At 46.9% G+C, this 20,498-nt stretch overlaps 1 protein-coding gene across 7 annotated transcripts in view; it reads left to right on the top strand.

The window, feature by feature from the left end:
- RASSF2 (Ras association domain family member 2) overlaps positions 1-20,498 on the top strand; it is a 46,662-nt gene that overhangs the window by 13,552 nt on the left and 12,612 nt on the right. For all 7 annotated transcript variants that reach the window (XR_003967665.1, XM_030310025.1, XM_030310023.1 and 4 more), the window contains 4 exons: positions 11,945-12,035; positions 14,903-14,978; positions 17,202-17,353; positions 19,584-19,672. Coding sequence is in view for 6 of the 7 variants with exons in the window: in XM_030310025.1 (XP_030165885.1) it covers positions 11,977-12,035; positions 14,903-14,978; positions 17,202-17,353; positions 19,584-19,672 (376 nt within the window). In the remaining variant the exon portion in view is untranslated. The remainder of the gene's footprint in view (positions 1-11,944; positions 12,036-14,902; positions 14,979-17,201; positions 17,354-19,583; positions 19,673-20,498) is intronic.

The following is a 20,498-nucleotide window of genomic DNA, read 5'->3' as shown; positions in this document are numbered from 1 at the left end:
CAGGAACCCGCTCCCTCCCTGGAAGAAATAATGATAATGGAAACACCAGATGGATGGTTTCTGTGTGGTGGTTAAGTGTTGGGGTGGAGGGCAGGTTGAGGCGTGAGCGCCTGCCCACGACACTGCTCAGGGGCAGCGGGGACACTTTGAAGGAGGAGCTAAGTTTTGGATCAGGGTCTGGGGAGCATGTGAGTTTGCTTGGGTCTGTAGAGGAGCATGGACACAGACGTGAAAAGCAGACCCAGAAAGTCTCTGTGGCTGGGGTGTCACCCTCCAGTTGTCTAGGAACCTCTCCTCTGTCAAAACGTTCTCTTGGATCTTAAGGAGGGTCGTGTCCCCAGGTTGTCTTTGGTGCAAGCAGGAAGTAATGGATGGGTAGTCACGTGAAACATACAAAGTAGGTTGCACCAGCAAGGTACATGGTATTGCCCAGGCATTTGAGGGAGCCGAGAAGCACCTAGAACATTCTGCCAAGGCATGATGTCAGTGCCAGTAGGAAGGACTGACTCGTTGGTGGCCCCAGCGGGTCTTCAGTGTGACTAAATCCCGGGAGGCCCGTGTCCCGATGTGGCAAGCCCGATATTTCGCACATCTCCAGACCTTTTAGCAGATGTGGTTCAACATACACTCCACCTCTTAAAGTCTTTCTACAGGGAAGTCGTGCTGATTTAGAATGCTTGAGGAGGGGCGCCTGGGTGGCTCAGTCTGTTGAACGTCTGGCTTTGGCTCAGGTCATGATCTCACACTCCGTGAGTTCGAGCCCCGCATCCGGCTCTGTGCTGACAGCTCGGAGCCTGGAGCCTGCTTCCGATTCTGTGTCTCCCTCCCTCTCTGCTCCTCCCCTGCTCATGCTCTGTCTCTCTGTCTCAAAAATAAATAAAAACATTAAAAAAAATTTTTAGAATGCTTGAGGAGTGAAAGACTCTGTTCACAGAGGAAGTTCAGTAGTTGTAAGTAGGATTTAGACTCCCAAAGAGCAGTGCCACATTACAAAATATTTTTTGATAAATAGCTTTTTATAAAGTTCTTTTTCTTTCTTTTTTTTTAATTTTTTTTTTCAACGTTTTGTATTTATTTTTGGGACAGAGAGAGACAGAGCATGAACGGGGGAGGGGCAGAGAGAGAGGGAGACACAGAATCGGAAACAGGCTCCAGGCTCTGAGCCATCAGCCCAGAGCCCGACGCGGGGCTCGAACCCACGGACCGTGAGATCGTGACCTGGCTGAAGTCGGACGCTTAACCGACTGCGCCACCCAGGCGCCCCATAAAGTTCTTTTTCTATAAAGTTTATGTGTTGTGTCAGAGTTGTCCTTCATCCGTGTCCCCTTTCTCTCCCCTTCTTTTTCTGTGTGGGAAGCTATGAACTGTGAGCCGTTTCAGTTCTGTGTCTGAGATGCTGGCCGATGTGGGAAGCCTGGCCTTCCTCCCCATCTTGTTGGCTCTTCCTCAGAGAGATGGTGGCTTGCCACTTGTGCATCCTCAAGGCATCGTGGAAGCGTTGCTTGTAAGTGATCCTTACAAGGCATTTTGGAGTCACAGAGTGCTCCGCAAATTCTTGATAATAAGAGACAAGGCAGAAGAGTTGCAACAGCCACCGAACAAATCCCTCTCTCCGAGGCTGCAGACATTGGCAGGCACCTTGGAGGAAGTGTCCAATTGAATCCACATTCCAGCGCCATCGACCATCTTCCTCCGACCTCTCCTTGTGCGAGGAACAATACTCTGTTTAAGGAATATCAGACTGAACTCTAAATTTCCGGCCCTTTGTTAGCTCTGCTGCTGTGTTTGCCTTAAAGTGAATGTTAATTTAGCTGACACTCCCCCCCGCCCCCCCACACTCACTCCTGTCTCCCCCAGCCCTCTCCACCCCTGTCCCCTTCCCCCCTCCAAAACCCCCAACTGGTTGGAGGCAGCCAGTGATTTGTGGTGATAGTTGCAAAGCTTGTGAAGGGAGATGCAGGTGTTGGTCTCAAGACAAAGAAAGGATTGGGTCCTAGAATCAGTTACTTATTTTATTTTATTTTATTTTATTTTATTTTATTTTATTTTGTGTTTCTTTCTTTTTTTTTTTTTTTTTTTTTTTTAACATTTATTTATTTTTGAGAGACAGAGCACAAGTGGGGAGGGGCAGAGAGAGAGAAGGAGACAGAATCCGAAGCAGGCTCCAGGCTCCGAGCTGTCAGCACAGAGCCTGACGTGGGGCACGAACCCACAGACTGTGAGATCATGACCTGAGCTGAAGTCGGAAGCTCAACCAACTGAGCCACCCAGGTGCCCCTGTGTTTATTTCTTTATTTTGAGAGAGAGAGTGCAAGTGGGGGAGGATCAGAGAGAGAAGGAGAAAGAGAATCCCAAGCAGGCTCCATGCCGTCAGTGCAGAGCCACATGAACCGCGAGATCGTGACCTGAACTGAAATCAAGAGTTGGACGCTCAACTGACTGAGCCACCCAGGGGCCCCAGTTACCTGTAGTTTTAATTCAACCGTGTGGTAGACTATTATTTTCCTAACACCCCTCACCCAAGACTTGTAAAAGTAAGAAAAAAGGTGGGGAGAAGTTCAGGTTGGAAACAAAGATGGAGGCAACACGAGCCAGTAGGTCTGATGCATAGCGATGGTCTTGCTAAGATCACCCAACACAGGTAGAGCGATGGGACCCCGGAGAAGCCCCACATTTGGGCCATGAGACTACTTGTGTTTTATCAATCTGGCAAATACAAAAATAGTGATTAGGGAGGTTGAACATCTCTTCGTAAATTTGTTAACTATTTTAATTTATTTTTCTGTGAATTCTGTGAAAGTATTCATGTTCTTTGCCCGATTTTCTCTTGGGTGTAGAATCTTCTTCTTATGGATTTATTAATTTTGCATATTAATGACATCAGCTAATTTTATATATTAATGGCATTCGCTAATGTTACGTATTAATGACATTAGCCCTTTGTCACGTGTATTGTAAATGTTTTCCCCCAAGTTGTCATTGACTTTTGACTTTGGACAGGGTAAAAAATTTTTTTCTAAAGAGAAGTTGAAAATCTTTACAGATTGGTTCCATTTTGGTTTTTTTTCAATTATGCCTTCTGGATTTTGAGTCTTTCATAGGAAAGTTTTTCCCACTTCAAGTTTATATATATCCTGTGTTTCCTTCCAGCATTTTATGTTTTAATGTTGAAATTTTTTATACAGATATCATTTCTTTTGGTGGAAGGAGTAAAGTAGGGGGTTAGCTTTCCCCTCCTCCCCTTTCCAAAGGCTAATCAATTCTCTAGCAACATTTTTAAAATTTATCTTTCCCCTGCTATTTAGATGTAGCCCACATTCTATGTTCCCAAATATATTTGGGTCCGTTTCTATATGCTGTATTGTTTTATTGATCTCCCTATTTTTTTCTCCAAGTACCAAATTGTTTTAATAACTGTAGAGAAGACTTAAATTCTCTAATTGGAGGGGCACCTGGGTGGCTCAGTCGGTTAAGCGCCCAACTTTGGCTCAGGTCATGATCTCACGGTTCATGAGTTTGGGTCCCATGTTGGGCTCTACACTGGCAGCAAGGAGCCTGCTTGGAATTTTCTCTCTCTCCCTCTCTTTCTGCCCTTCCTCTGCTCATGCTCTCTCTCTCTCTCTCTCTCAAAATAAATAAACTTAAACAAAAATTCACTAATTGGTATGTTCAGTGGATTTAAGAGGGCATGCTATCAAAGGGACTTGTCTTAAAACAGGACAGACTGCTTTCAGATGCAAAACAAAATTACCGAATTATAGCTTATGATGGAGGCAGTGAACAAAAGAGTCCTGCAGAAAACCCAATCTGTGAGTTAGATTAACTACAGAATTCTTTTTTTTTTTTAAGTTTATTTATTTTTTGAGGGAGGGAGAGAGAGAGAAAACACACACATCAACAGGGAAGGGGCAGTGAGAGAGAGGGAGAGAGAGAGAATCCCAAGCAGGTTTTCCACCAGCATTTTGGAGCCCGATTTAGGGCTCAAACCCATGAACTGTGAGATCATGACCTGAGGCGGAAATCAAGAGTTGGACCCTTAACCGACTGAGCCACCCAGGCGCCCCAGGTTAGCTGCAGAATTCTAGGAAAAGAAGGAGATGGAGGTTTGAATGAAAATGATACAAGACTTGAGGGATCTGGGCAGGGACAGATGGATGGATGCACAGACAGTGCTAGAGAAAGAGGATTGGAGTCATTGCCGAAGAAGAACCAAGAATGGAAGGAAGAGAAGAGTATCGAAGGAAGAATAGAATAACATTTCCCTGGTTGAGGAAAGACTTGAATGTTCACGGTGACGTCTGTCCACGGCCACTAACCTGGTGTCTGCTCCAGCCAGGCTGTGGGGTTGGCTCTGGCTGAGGTTCCCCCATGACGCCTCTGGGTTTTCTTCCTTGGGCTCCTACCACCAGCTCCCGGCTCTGCCGACCAGCCTCCCTTTCAAGGCACCTTTTCCTCTTGGCCTCCAGGGTACCGTGTCTCCCTGCTCCCCTTCCAGCGGCTCCTTTTCCTCTGCCCATCGCTGACCTATGGAGTGCATTGGAGCCCAGCCCCCTCAGCCTTCTACGCTTTCCCGACCTCCTTCCCTGGGAGTTGCCTGCTGTCACCTAACTGGGCCACAGACCGGGCTGTGCCTGCCAGCCGCAGCCTGTGTGTGTGCATCGTCCTGGACTCTGCCTTTAAGCCCACGGCCATCGCTTCTCGGCCTTTTGGCTAAGATCAAGTGTAACCCCACAGCAAATCTGGCAGCGTGCCCCTTTCCAAACCTTTTTATTGATGCGTCAACGACTTTTCCATCTACCTCTCTAAACCCTTTAGACATTGTGACTCCACCCCCATTGTCCCCTTCCCTGGGTCAGGACCCTCCAGGGGTCCCCTTGCCACCCTTCCCTTCCATAATCCTTCTCAAAGCAGGTGGGGTGGGGCAATCGTTCTGAAGTTCAAGTCAGATCACACCCTCTCCTTGTGTTCCTCTTGCCACTGTAAAAATGACCCCAGATGCGGTGGTTTACTCTCTTACGTTCTGGAGGCCAGAAGTCTGAAAACGGTTTCACTGGGCCAAAACCATGGTGCCAGGAGGGCTCTGGGGGGAAACCATTTGCTTGCCTTTTCTGACTTGGAAAATCGTGTTCCTTAGCCCATGGCCCCTTTCTCCACCCTCAGCCAGTGTAGCACCTTCAAATTTCTCTCTCTGCTGGGGTTGTCTGTGGCAGATCCTCCCTCTGCCTCTCTTAGAAAGACACTTGTAACTACATTTAGGGCCCTCCCAGGTAACCTAGGATGGTCTCCCCATTTCAAGAACCTTAATTTAATCACACCTGGGGACTCATAAGGTAACATTCACAGGCTCCCGGGATTAGGACCTGGGTACCTTTGGGACCATTATTCAGCCTACCACACCTCCCGTGAAACCCCAACTCCTTGGCATGGTCAAGGTCCCCCATGGGCGCCACCCCATCTTGCACAGCTCCGGGGTGCATGCTGCTTCTGTCTGGACCCCTCTGCCCTTCACCTTTACCTTTGTCAGCTGTACCTCATCATTGAGGTCTCAGCTGAGAGGTCACTTCCTCCAGAAAGCTCCCGGGAACGCCCCAAGTCCAGATTAAGCGCGCTTCTGTGTGCTGCCATATACCTGCCTTCCTTGCTAGAACAGTCTCCTCCTGTCCGTCTCCCGCTAGACCTTGAGGGCAGGACTGTGCCTGTTCACTTTGCTGTTGAATCACCATCAGGAAGCGCAACATGTGGCACACGCTAGGCATACAATACATTTTTGTGAAATGTGTAAATTCAAATATGCATAGAAAGGGTACTTTAAAAACTACTCACTAGTTATGGGTAATTGTCTTTTAAAAAAAATAACTTTTTCACCGGTCTGATTCTCTTTTTTCCTTCTTCTTCTTCTTTTTTTTTTTTCCTGCAGTACATATGTATTCCTATTTTTATGATTTTTTTTCCCTTTAGGAAAAATAGAGAAATTAATATTTATAATTTAGAGAGAAGAGTTGTGTTCTTAGGATACTACTTTTGGGTATGCAGGTGGGATTGAATTTTCTGAATGGAACTCAGCCCTTCAGCTCCCCTCCCCCACACTGATTGCCCCTCCTTTCGGGGGGCCTTTCGTATTTGTTTCTTGTGGCTGCTTGAACACGTCACCGAAATGTAGCCCCTTAAAACGACACAAATTTATTATCTTGGGGTCTCACTGGGCTCAAATCAAGGTGTCAGCTGGGGCTGTGTTCTTTTCTAGAAGACCCAGGGGGAAAATTCACTTGCTCGTCCTTTTCAGCTTTTCACATTCCTTGGCTGGTGCCTGTCTTCCTCCAGCTTCGAAGCCAGCAACAGCAGATTGTGTCCTTCTCACATTGTATCACGATAACACTGGCTTTTCTGCCTCCCTCTTCCATTTTGTAAAAAATCTTGGCGAAATACCCATAAAATGTATCAGCTTCGTCATTTTTTTAAAAATTTTTTTAGTATTTATTTATTTTTGGGAGACAGAGAGACAGAGTGCCAGCAGGGGAGGGGCAGAGAGAGGGAGGCGCACAATCTGAAGCAGGTTCTAGGCTCTGAGATCCGAGCTGTCAGCACAGGACCTCTCGCAGGGCTCGAACCCACAAAGCATGGGATCATGACCTGGGCTGAAGTCAGACGCTTAACCGACTGAGCCACCCAGGGGCCCCAGCAACCAACTTTCTACCTTATGGTTCTATGACACTGGCTACTTTGGAGACTTCATATTGGTGGCATCAGCCAGTATTTGTCCTTTTGTGGCTGGCTTATTTCAATTAGCAGAATGTCCTCGAGGGTCATCCATATTGTAGCACGTGTCAGAATTTCCTTCTTCTTCTTCTTTTTTTTTTTTTTTAAACGTTTATCTATTTATTTATTGACACAGAGAGAGAGAGAGAGAGAGAGAGAGAGAGAGCAAGAGACCTAGGGAGGGGCAGAGGGAGAGGGAGAGAGAAAGCCCAAGAAGGCTCCGTGCTGTCAGCAGAGAACCCGATGTGGGGCTTCAACTCACGAACTGTGAGACGATGACCTGAGCTGAAACCAAGAGTTGGCCGCTTAACCAACTAAGCTACCCAGACACCCCAGAATTCCCTTATTTTTTAAGGCTGCATAATATTTCATGGTATACCATACACCGTTAATGCATTCATCTGTTGATGGACATTTGAGTGGCTTCCAACTTTTGGCTGTTGTGATCGGTGCTGCTACGGACATGAGTACATACATATCTCTTCAAGATCCTGCTTTCGATCCTTTTGGATATATACTCAGAAGCGGAGTTGCTGGATCATAGGGTAATTCTATTTTTAACTTTTTGAGGAACTGACACATGGACCACATGTCCTCAGTGGCAGCACCATTTTACATTCCCCACCAACAGTGTCCAAGGGTTCCCATCTTTCCACAGCTTCATCAACACTTGTTATCTCATGTCTTTTTTTTTTAATGTTTATTTATTTTTGAGAGAGAGAGAGAGAGAGAGAGAGAGAGAGAGAGACAAAGTGTGAGCAGGGGAAGGGGCAGAGAGAGAGGGAGCCACAGAATCCAAAGCAGGCTCCAGTCTCTGAGCTGTCGGCACAGAGCCCGACGCGGGGCTCGAACTCATGAACCGCGAAATCATGACCTGGGCTGAAGTTGGACGCTCAACCGACTGAGCCACCCAGGCGCCCCTGTTGTATCTTTTTGATACTAGCCATTCCGACAGGTGTGAGATAGAGGTCTAATGTCATTCTTTTGCATGTGAGTTTCCAATTTTTCCAACATTTATCGAAGAGACTCTTCTCCCCCGCTTGAATATTCTTGGCTCCCTGGTCAAATATTAATTGTATTAATAATTGTATTAATATTAATTAATAAATATTAATTAATTTCTGGTCCCTAAATTCTGTTCCAGGGGTCTATGTGCCAGCATCATACTGTTTTGGTTGCTATAACTTTGTAGTAAGATTTGAAATCAGGAAATGCGAGGCCTCCAGCTTTGTTCTTTCTCAGGATTGCTTTGTCTATTTGAGTTCTTTTATGGTTCCATACACATTTCAGGATTATATTTTCTGTTTCTGTGAAAAATGCCATTGGAATCTTGATAGGGATTGTGTTGATCTAGAGATGGCCTTAAGTACTAGGGACATTTTAACAATATTCTTCTGATCCATGAACACGGGACATTTTTCCATTTGTTTTTGTATTTGTTTTCAATTTCTTTCATCAATGTCATGTGACTTCCAGTGTGCAAATCTCTCACATCCTTGACTAAATTTGTTCCTAAGTATTTTATTATTTTTGATGCTATTGTAAATGGGATTGTTTTCTTTATCTATTCTTCATTTTTTTTTTTTTTTTTTCCAACGTGTTTATTTATTTTTGGGACAGAGAGAGACAGAGCATGAACGGGGGAGGGGCAGAGAGAGAGGGAGACACAGAATCAGAAACAGGCTCCAGGCTCCGAGCCATCAGCCCAGAGCCTGATGCGGGGCTCGAACTCACGCACCGCGAGATCGTGACCTGGCTGAAGTCGGACGCTTAACCGACTGCGCCACCCAGGCGCCCCAGTCTTTATCTATTCTTCAGATAGTTTGCTGTTAGTGGATAGAAACACAACCAATTTTTGCATGCTGATTTTGTATGCTGTACCTTCACTGAATTCATTGATTAAGTCTAACAGTTTTTTGGTAGAGTCCTTAGGATTTTCTATATATAAGATACTATCATCTGCAAACAAAGACAATTTTATGTCTTCTTTTTTGATTTGGATGCCTTGTATGCGTTTGTACTGCTTGATTGTTCTGGCTAGGATTTTCAGGACTGCGTTGAATAGAAGGGGAGAGGTTGGGCGCCCTTGTCTTGCTCCTGATCTCAGAAGGAAAAGCTTTCAGGGTTTCACCATTGAGTGTGATGTTTGCTGTGGGCTTGTCATATCTGGCTTCTTTTATGTTGAAGTATGTTCCTTCTATACCCAATTGGTTGGAGTTTTTGTCCTGAAAGGATGTTGAATTTTGTCAGATGCGTTTCCTGCGTCTGTTGAGATGATCATATGATTTTTATCTTTTGTTCCGTTAATGCGATATATCACATTTATTGATTTATGTGTGTGGAGCTATCCTTGCATCCCAGGGATAAATCCCACTTAATCATGTTCTGTGATCTTTTTATTTAAAGTTTATTTATTTACTTATTTTGAGAGAGAGAGAGAGCACCTGTGAACAAGGGAGGGATGAAGAGAGAGAGGGAGAGAGAGAGAATCACAAGCAGACTCCATGCTGTCAGCACAGAGCCTGACGTGGGGCTTGATCTCACAGACTGTGAGATCGTGACCCAAGCTGAAATCAAGGGTCAGATGCTTAACCAGCTGAGCCACCCAGGTGCCCTTCACGTTGTATGATCTTTTTAATGCACTGTTGAATTTGGTTTGCTAATATTTTGTTGTGGATTTTTAAATTTGCACTCATCAGGTATATTGGCCTGTAGCTTCTTTTCTGGTAGGAGGTTCACCTGGCTACCAGGGTACCAAGGTAACACTGGCCTCATGAAATGAGTTTGGGAGTGTTCTGTCCTCTTCAAACTCTTTTGGAAGAATCTGAGAGTAATTGATATTGATTCTTCTTTTTTTTTTTAATGTTTATTTATTTTTGAGACAGAGAGAGACAGAGCATGAACGGGGGAGGGTCAGAGAGAGGGAGACACAGAATCTGAAACAGGCTCCAGGCTCTGAGCGGTCAGCACAGAGCCCGACGCGGGGCTCGAACTCACGGACCGCGAGATCACGACCTGAGCCGAAGTCGGACGCTTAACCGACTGAGCCACCCGGGCACCCCTATATTGATTCTTCTTTAAATGTTTGGTAGAATTCACCAGGAAACCATCTGGTCCTGGGCTTTTCAAAACCTGGGAAGTTTATGATTACTAATTCGATCTTACTTGTTATTGGTCTATTCGGATTTTCTTTTTTCTTCACGATTCTGTGTTTGTAGATTGTACGTTTCTAGGAATTTGTCCATTTCTTCTAGGATATCCAATTTGCTGGCATATAATTGTTCATAATATTCTCTTAAGATCCTTTGTACTTCTCTGGTATCAGTTGTAATGATGTCCAAATCGTGTCTAATTTTGTTTGAGTCTTTTCTCTTAATCTTACTAAAGGTTTATCAATTTTGTTTATCTTTTCAAAAAACGAGCTTAATTTCATTGGTCTTTTCTATTGTTTTTCTCTTCTCTCTTTCATTTATTTCTGCTCTGATCATTGTTATTTCCTCCCTTCGTCTAATTTTGGGCTTTGTTTACTCTTTTTCTAGTTCCTTCAGGTTGTTTATTTGAGATCTTTCTTTTTTCTTAATGCAGGTTTTTATTGCTGTAAACTTCTCTCTTAGAACTGCTTTTGCTGTATCCCATAACTTTGATATGTTGAATTTCTTTTTTTTTTAATTTTTTAAAATGTTTATTTTGAGAGAAAGAGAGAGAAAGTATGAACTGGGGAGGGGCAGAGAGAGAGGGAGACACAGAATCCAAAGTAGGCTCCAGGCTCTGAGCTGTCAGGACAGACCCTGATGCGGGGCTCAAACTCACAAACTGCGAGATCATGACCTGAGCTGAAGTCGGACGCTCAACCTACTGAGCCACCCAGGCGCCCTGATATGTTGAATTTCCATTTTTGTTTGTATTAAGGTATTCTTGACTTCCATTTTGGTTTCTTCTTTGACCCATTGATTATTCAGGATTGTGTTGTTTAATTTCTACATATTTGTGGATTTTCCAGTTTTCTTCCTACTATTGATTTCTAGTTCATACCATTGTGGTTGGAGAAGACACTTGGCATGATTTCAGTCTTAAGTTATGAAACTTGTTTTGCGTTTAGTTTACTTTGAAATGCATCAAAAACAAGATAGATTGTTGAATAGATAAAGGAACGTATAGCTGGACAGATGTGTGATAATGAAGGATATAGTAAGTGTTAAGGGTAGAATAGCCATGCATACATGGCTGTTCATTGTCTTACTCTAAATCTTTATGTTTGAAAATGCTCATAACAAAATGAAAAAACTTTCTGGTAAGCCATTACCCCAAGAGAGCCAGTCCTTCATTCGTTTACATGCAGATGTACATATACCAGAAGTTCTAAACTAGGGGCAAATTAGCCCCAAGGGGACACTGGGTAATGTCCGGAGACATTTTGATTGTCATGACTGGTGGTGCTGCTGGCATCTGGTGGGTAAAGGCCAGGGATACTGCTAAACATCCTCCAACGCACTGGACAGCCCCCACAACCAAGAATGCCCTAGCCCCAAACGTCAATAGCGCTGAGGCTGAGAAAGCCTGACGTATATAGCTGAGTATCTGAATATAGATATCCATTCATATAGATGTGTATATGCATGTTTTATGCTTACATATATTTTAAACAAAATCGGACTCACAGTTTTATAACCTGTGTCTTCATAATGTATTGTCACGTTCCCAGGTAATTAAATTGGCTTTAACGCTGTCATATTTTAATGGCAATTATAGATGTATATGTTGTGATTTATTGGGCCCAGCTCGCTCTGGGCATTTTTAGGTAGTTGACCAATCTTTAGTCTACCTCAGTAGAATTTGAATTTGAATAGGATAGACAAATCTCTATCCTGTGTGGTGAAGATATCTTCGGGAAAGGCTCGTTGGTCGTCCTCGGGATCACCTTGGGTGTCAGCATTCTCTGTGCCTGGAACATTTGTTCTGGGGCTTTCCAAGGGCTGTCGTCTTGGGGTGGTTTTTCCCCAGTGGCTGTGGCCAGCAGAGGCAGCAGCCCACAGTGTGGCACCTCACCAGCCCTGGGTCAGCATTGGGCTGTCCCAGCTGTGGATCGGGGGTGGGAACAGGGAGCCCTGTTCTCCCTCCCCTGGTCCAGGTTCTGCTGAGTTCCTGAGGACACAACTTGACTTTAACCTGTGTCTTTTCTCAAATATAGGTCTCCCCTTCTGATGACAAGGGAAAGGAAGAATGGATTACAGTCACGAAACCTCCCTAGTCCCGTGTGGACAAGATAAATACATCTCCAAGTAAGGTTTTTTGCTGTAGTGTTGTGTCCCCAGGGGCCAGTCCCACATGGTTGGAAACCCCTGGCACAGGAGTCTCTTCTGTACGTGGGCGAGCAGGGGCTCCTGTCGGGGGGAAGAAGCGAAGCTCCCGATTGTGAACTAGTGACAGCACAGCAAGGTTGGTGCTATAGATAAAAACACGCCCCCAGAGCCTGGCCATAGACCGCGAAATAAAGACCTTCAAGACACGGCACCCTTGGGTGCTCAAAAAGATGGTGTCCTGGAGGGCTCCCAGGAGGAGGAGTTAATGGTGGTGGCTCGCTGTGCTACCTGTGGTGTCCCTTTGGGAGGGGGGGGGGGTCCCAGCTGGGCTGGGTCCCTGTGCTGCCGGTGTTCTGACTAAACGTTCAGGTGCCCCCTGAACAGAAGGAGACAGTTTCATTGCTCTGTATGTACGAAAATCTCTCGAGCTCAGATTTTTGGCTCATGTGAGCCAAAGTGGACTCTTCCAGATTATCTGTTTGAGGATGCATTTTTATATCCGGCACCAGGATTTGTTCATGCTGGGTGCTCTGTATCTGACCTAAATGTTCAGCTTATCTGCCACCAAATTGTTTTAATTCCTTTACACATATTTGGCCATATACAGACACGCAGTTGTGTGAGATATGGATCGCTCTTATCTCCTCATTGATGGATTTCCCCGGGGACTTCTGCTGACCAGTAATTTGAGATCTGCATGTTCAAAAGGGCCAAACGGCTCTTGCGTTAGGTTATTTGGAGTCACATTTTTCACTAATTCACTTAGGCTTCCATAGAATTACTCCGATTTTTCTAGGTTTAGCTTGGCAGGAGATTCTTGGAATTTCAAGCCAGCTTTGACCTCTGGTGTGGCCCCGCATCGCTGTGTTGAAATGGCTGGAGTCAGAGGGACCGAACTTCATAACCTCTTGCCTGAGATGAGGCAAAAGCACACGGCAGCCTCCTCAAACCTCTCCCTTCCCAGCCCCCAGGCGCTAGCATGCACTTTCCCATAGACTGTTCTCAGGTTCGAAGAGGGCTCACCCTGATCACAAAGGCGGGAAGTCCTTTCTCTTTCTTGTTCAGGAGAGCTGTGTTTCCAGAGGACCACCTGGAAACCAGGATCTAACAGCTAGGGAGGCCTGATACGAGGCTTCGGAGGGAGATTGGCAAGTTAAAAAACATTTTTTTTGTTGTTTATTTATTTATTTAAGCAGTCTCCACACCTAACATGGGGCTTGAACTCACGACCCTGACATCAGGAGTCCCATGCTCCTCCACTGAGCCAGCCAAGCAGCCCCAAATTTTTTAAAAAATAAACTGAAAGGAGCCACCTGGGTGACTCAGTCAGTTAAGCGTCCGACTTCGGCTCAGGTCATGATCTCACAGTTGGTGAGTTCAAGCCCCACGTCGGGCTCTCCGCTGTCGGCACTGAGCCTGCTTCAGACCCTCTGTTCCCCCTCTCTCTGCCCCTTCCCCACTTGTGCTCTCTCTCTCTCTCTCAAAAAGAAATAAACATTTAAAAGAATAAATAGGGGCGCCTGGGTGACCTCAGCCAGGTCACGATCTCGCGGTCCGGGAGTTCGAGCCCCGCGTCAGGCTCTGGGCTGATGGCTCAGAGCCTGGAGCCTGTTTCTGATTCTGTGTCTCCCTCTCTCTCTGCCCCTCCCCCGTTCATGCTCTGTCTCTCTCTGTCCCAAAAATAAATAAACGTTGAAAAAAAAAAATTAAAAGAATAAATAAACAAAAAATAAAATAAACCGAAAGCATCTAGAATACAATAAAAAGATAAAAGTTTGTAGAATAGAATATTACCAGGGCCCAGAACCCCCTTCTGCCCCCTTGTGGTCACTGCTCCCCAAGGTGAATCACTATCCTGAATTCTAGCACCCATTTTATTTATTTTTTTATTTAAAAAAAAATTTTTTTTTAATGTTTATTTATTTTTGAGACAGAGGGAGACAGAGCACGAACAGGGGAGGGTCAGAGAAAGAGGGAGACGCAGAATCTGAAACAGGCTCCAGGCTCCGAGCTGTCAGCACGGAGCCCGATGCAGGGCTCGAACCCACGGACCGCAAGATCATGACCTGGGCTGAAGTCCGACACTCAACTGACTGAGCCACCCAGGCGCCCCTCTAGCACCCATTTTAAACATTACATACCTGGAACCATACGATACGTGGTCTTTTGTGTGAGGCTTCTTTTGCTCAGCATAACGTCTGTGAGATTCATCGTGTTGTGCGTAGCTCGTTCATATTCTTGCGGCTACGTGATATTCCACTATGTGACTCAGCTCCCTTTATTCATCCACTCCACTGTTGATGGGAGTCTGTAGGTTTTTAAACACGCCCTAAGGTCATGTCTATGAAGCTTAAGTCGGTGGGGTCCAGACCTTTTAACTTTCTGAAAAGCCCAGAAGTTTCTGAGTCTCACGGAGGCCTACAGGGATCATCCTGTCCTAACTCACAGCATATGTGACGGAGGACAGACAGTGGAGACGCCAGAGAAACCTTGTCTGTGGACTTTGTAGTGCGTTGGCCTCTGAGTCTGTGCCTCGTGGGGGACGGCGTATTTAGCTTGGGTTTAGGGAGCGTGGTCAGAACTGCCAGGCTTCGTCAGCAGGCGTGGCCTGCCTTGGTTTTCTGGAGTTGTTCCTTACGCTTGGTGTCTACGCTTGACCTGGATCTTGGGGGAACATGAAGGTGGGGGTGGTGGCTATGTGTGTGTGTGTGTGTGTGTACATGCATGTGGACAGACACCCAGACTGGGGTGGCTGAAGGCCAGGTTAGAGGTGAGAAAAGAGGGAATGACGGCATTCAGTGGCTTCAGCTAAGAGTGTTACACCTTTTGTATTTTTTTCCCCTAAGGAACGAACTTCTCCTGCATCTGAAGACCTACAATTTGTACTATGAAGGCCAGAATTTGCAGCTGCGGCACCGTGAGGTAAGGCGTCCCCGGGGAAGGCCTGTGGGCCGGCCAGACTTTGCCTCCGTGTCTCTGGGTCTAAGGGTCCCTGCCTCTCCTGCCCCTGGGAGAGACCTCTCATTTAGGATGTCAGTGGTGTCCCTGGAGTTCTTTGGAAGGATACCCCCAGGCTCATTTTGTTCTAAAGAGGATGAGCTTTTCTGTTCCAAGGACATTTCTGGGGATGTGAGGCTGAGCCGGGGGGGGGGGGGGGCCCCCAAAGGGGGACTTTCATGAAATCGGCAAATCATGTGAGGTCTGCGAAGAAATGCTCTGCCCTTCCCCACAGCTGTAGCGGTCTTCCTAGGGTGTCTTCCCAGGATGCTCTTTGCTATCCTTCCGTCTTTTCCCAGCCCCCATCCTGAATCTAAGCTTACTCATCCTGTATCCATTTCTGTAAAGCCTGTTATCAGGTAGATGATGAGCTATATAGGAGCCTGGTAGAGTAATTTATACTCAAGTGTTCTAGACTGATAAGAAGATATGTGTATAGCCATGGCGATTTAATCCATAGAAACAGGTATCAGTCAGATGGTAGAATTTCAACTACTAAGGCAGGCTGGTTGGGGATAGTATGTGAGATGCAGTGACTTTTTCTGTGGCCCTTAAACCAGGCAAAGTCCTACTTTGCCTAAATCATGTGATGTAAGAGTAGTGATGCCAGCCTCGACCAGCTAGAAGGCATACATATAACCTGTTCTTTTTTCTTTTTTAATAAAGTTTTTTAATGTTGATGTATTTTTGAGAGAGAGAGAGAGAGACAGAGTGGGAGCAGGGGAGGAGCAGAGATGGTATTTGAACTCACGAACCATGAGATCATGACCTGAGCTGAAGTCAGATGCTTAACCGACTGCGCCACCCAGGTGCCCCATATGGCCTGTTCTTAAATAAAGCTTTCTCCCCAAGCTTCCCCCACACATGAAAGTTGTTTCACTTATCTCCTGCTTTCTTTTATTCTTCCCCCACCTCTCCGAGGGTGATCCTGGGATCCAGGTCAGTGGTTCATTGGACAGGTGTCATCTTTATCCGTACAGCATAAAGACGTGGCTGTGGCCCAGGTCTGACATCTGTGGGTTTTTCTGAGACTTGGGAAAGAAGGCCTGACCCTTTTATGCATTGTCCTGAAAACGTCTCCTAATTCGTGGCTGGGCCATTTGCAAGATTTAGGTCCTTGAACAACGTTTCTGGGCTGCGTCTTACAGAATAAATTCTCAGAATGTTCTGTGATGAAAGGGTTTCACGGTCATCAATGAGACTAATTTCTTTGGGATAAAACATGCAGATGCACTTAAAAGGGTTTCACATTTAATTTCTTACCAGTCAACAACCCTTGAGTATAAACTGGGAATCCTTACAGGACCTGTTCACCTCGTGGAGAGCCGTCAGGTAGCACATTAACTAATTAAAGGCTCTGGGAAGTTCTGCTGGTAAGAAATCTGATTAACACATCATCTCCCAACTCATGATCACTTGACACCCTTTTTTAAGGTAACAGGTGACCTGTTAGAGGAGCTAGTATTCTGTAGAATCAACTTGGGGAAACGTTACTTTGAATCTCCTTCAACCGGCAGGTCAGATTGCTAAACACATGTTACGGCTAAACACGTATCACTTTCCCTGGTAGGAGAGGGGAAGTAGCTAATGCAAGAATTTAGCTCTTGCTTTGTTAGCAAGGTTAGTCTCACTTTAAAAGATGTATTCTTTTTTCTGCAAAGTATTAAAAAACACCCCATTTTTTTAAAAGTTTCTTTATTTGAGAGAGAGAGAGCGAGAGAGCGAGAGAGCGTGAGCACGAGCAGGAGAGGGGCAGAGAGAGAGGGAGAGAGAGAGAGAGCATTCCCAGCAGGCTCCGCACTGTCAGCGCAGAGCCCGATGTGGGACTTGAGCTCGCGAACTGTGAGACCATGACCTGAGCTGAAATCAAAAGTCAGATGCTTAACTGACTGAACCACCCAGGCGCCTGAAAAAATACCCCATTTTTTATAATTTACGCACATGTACTTGAATTTCAGGGCAACTTTTGTGTTGACCTGTGAGGTCATCGGGGTAGTTTGCAGTGGGGCGCGTCCTGGAGCTGGGGTGTGAGTATAACTGGGCGTGCCCAGCAAGGACACATCAAGAAGGGTGCTGTCAGCTGTCCTTCAGCGTGGCGCTGGTGGGGTTTTCTGGGCTGGCTCACTGTGTCAGTTGCTCCGTGGGCAGGAGGAAGATGAGTTCATCGTGGAGGGGCTGCTGAACATCTCCTGGGGGCTGCGCCGGCCCATCCGCCTGCAGATGCAAGATGACAATGAACGCATTCGCCCCCCGCCATCCTCTTCCTCCTGGCACTCTGGCTGTAACTTGGGGGCTCAGGGGTGAGTGGGGAGAGATGGGACCGGGCGGGGGGGACCGGGCGTGTCTGGGGGTTCCGTTCTTGAATGTTCTTGAGTTGGTAAATGCCACCTTCGTCCAGCGAGCCTTGACCCCAGCGCCCCACTCTCCCACCTGCGCTGCGGGTGCACCTGTTCTCGGCTTAGGAGGAGGAGGAAGGAGCAGATGTTCGTGTGATCTGGCCACCGTGCCTGTCACCACAATCACTGGATGAGAGTGAGAGGGGAGTCGCACCAGCCAGCGCCTGGCTGAGCAGTGTGTCCTCCGTCATGGAGAATTCTGGAGCCTCTGAGGGGAACCGCCAGCGGCCAGCCAGGCCTAGCCTACAGATTTCCAAGGGGACACCTGGTGTCCCAGCACCTCTCCACGGGGACCCCTCCTCATAGAATGACCCTGCTCCGGAGACACTTAGGGTTCCAACATGGAAGCTCTGCATGTCTGGGAGGCCCCCTCTTCCGGGTCCCCGCTGGGAGTCTGGGAAGGTCTGCTCCTTCCCTCCCTCCGCTGCCAGATGGCGGAGCACCTGTAGTGAGGCCCGCCCTCTTTACCGGGCCTTCTTTCTGGGACTTTAGTTGTTGGTATCAAGTGACTAGCTGCGTTCCATCCAGACACTTGTCATTGGTCCCTGCTACCCTGGGGCCGGAGTGGGGAGGGGGGGGAGGGGGGGTGCCGACCTCGCAGCCAAAACCGCAGCGATGTGTTTTCTGTTTTAACCCAGAACCAAGCCCTGTCTGTTGGACACGCTGAATGTTCTGTTAAACTCCACAGCCAAATCAATCTTTCTCTAAAGTGGAGAGAAAGCCACACTGTGGCCAAACCCTGGAGCTGATCTGCTTTCTTTCCAAGGGAATTTTAGGAGGGAAGTTGTTGCCCATCCCATCAGGCGCTGCGATGTCTGGTCAAGGTTCTCTGGCTTCATCTGTCTTTGATGGTTTCTCACTCCACTCTGATTTCAGCATTTCTACCATATTTGATTTCCTGTGGGTCAAGCCCTTTCCACAGCCGCATCCCAGTGCCCAGACTATGCTGCATTCCGTCCCCTAAGTGAGAGGATTTTTAAAATGCCGTTTGACCGCGTGATTTTCGGCTGAGCCTGCTAAGGGGTCCTTCACCCTGCACACTTGTTTCTTCCCCCATCCCTGCAACATCAAGCGGTCTTGGTTGGTTCTTGAAACCTGCTAGTACTTTGAGAGAGTTTCAGAACCGTAAGAATGTTAGCTCTGATGCCTGCTCTAATAACGTGACCGCCTGGACCACTGTGTCCAGAAGGATGCTGAGGCCAGTTTCTGTCTCGATGCGGGAACGGGCGGTGGCCCCTGTGAGCGTCCAGTGTTCATCATTCCTGAGAGGCTCTGACCAGTTCCATTCTAGGGTCAGAAGTCCAGAGTTCTACTACAACAAGAAGTTCTTTCAGATTTTCAATTTTTATTGTCTTTTAAAACTATCATCCCTGGACCATAAGTCCCATCTCTGCTGGGTGCCGGGGAGCCCACACTCTTCTCATTATGGGATGGTCCTCATTGGTTAAGTATGATTCTCCTTTCGAGCCAAATCCTCTGTTGATTTTGGGTGTGCTTCTCTGAGCTGCTGTCATTATCCCTTTTGGCTTCGGGGAGTCATTTGCCAATTACCATGGCAACACCAGGACTCTGCTCAGACTGCCTGCTTGTGATCCTTTCTCCAGCTCGGCTGAGCATTCCGTCCGGCAACCCCAAGAACACGATCATCAGTGGCCCCTCCGATGAGGCCCTGACCCTCACGGCAACCAACCTGTTACTTTCCATTCCTTGTAGATGCCATTCCTTTTAGACTCCTTTAGAGTCACTCCTACAACAGAAAAGGATCCAAACTGGAATCTTGTCCGGAGATTATTAGGGTTTCCCAAAGAAGCTATAGAACCCGTATGTGCTTAGAAACTGCACGCACATAGCACGTGGATTTTGTTCTTCGGTGTTCTCCATCCTGGCCTTGGTGAATTGGGTGCTTATGTTGCTGCAGATGCTGGGAATGAGCATATTCTCCTCCGACATACCCCCTCCCTACCCAGGGCTCAGCCCTGGAGCCGGGCCAGCCTCATGGGACACTTAGCACGGGCCGTCCATGAGGGTGTGGCTGGTCCCCTGCCTGGCACAGGCAAAGTGCTCCCCTTGCAGGAGAGGGAGTATCTCTCCACAGGGGTTGAGCCAGGCTTCTTTTTGTTTTCTGCCTCCCCAGCACCATCCTGAAGCCCCTCACTGTGCCCAACATTCAGATCTCAGAAGTGGATGCCCCACCCGAGAGTGAACAGACATCGAGTCCCACAGGTACGTGCGTGGAGGGCAGGGCTCCTGCTTTGGGCCCACTTATGTGAAGACCGATGCGGTTATAGATGTTGTAAATTAAATAAATGAAATTCACATGGTTCAGGATTCAAAGAGGATTCAAAGGAAACAGGTGAAAATTCCCCATTTTGTTTACTCACCTTAGAGGTTCTCTCTCTAGAAAAAACCTGAAGGCATGGTGAGAATATCTTGCCAAGATATTCTATATGAATACAAGCAAATACACAGCAACATACCTTTATCGTCGGACGTCATTTCTTTTCTTCCTCCATTTACACAAAGGGTAGCATTTTGCACATCCCTGTTTCTTTTTCTTTTTTTAAAGTTTTTTTTTTAACATTTATTTATTATTGAGAGACAGAGAGAGACAGAGCATGAGCATGGGAGGGGCAGAGAGAGGAGGAGACACAGAATCTGAAGGTGACTCCAGGCTCTGAGCTGTCAGCACAGAGCCCGATGCGGGGCTTGAACTCACAAACCGAGCAAGATCATGACCTGAGCCGAAGTCAGACGCTTAACCGACTGAGCCACCCAGGCGCCCCTGCACATCCCTGTTTCTATTAGTTTGTTTTGAGGACTGTTCCGTACAAATCCATGAAGAACTTCTGTGTTCTTTCCATTGTGTGAAGAAATGTGGATCACTCCCTACTGATAGACATTGAAGTCATTCCAGTCTTTTGTTTTGAGAGAGAGAGAGAGAACACATGAGCGGGGAAGGGACAGAGAGAGGGACAGAGAGAATCCCAAGCAGGCTCCATGCCGTCAACTCAGAGCCCCACGTGGGGCTTGATCCCACAGAACCATGAGA

Source organism: Lynx canadensis, chromosome A3 (genome assembly GCF_007474595.2).
Source record: "Lynx canadensis isolate LIC74 chromosome A3, mLynCan4.pri.v2, whole genome shotgun sequence".
NCBI classification, from domain to species: Eukaryota; Metazoa; Chordata; class Mammalia; order Carnivora; family Felidae; genus Lynx; species Lynx canadensis.
This window is presented reverse-complemented; position numbering and strand designations above follow the sequence as displayed.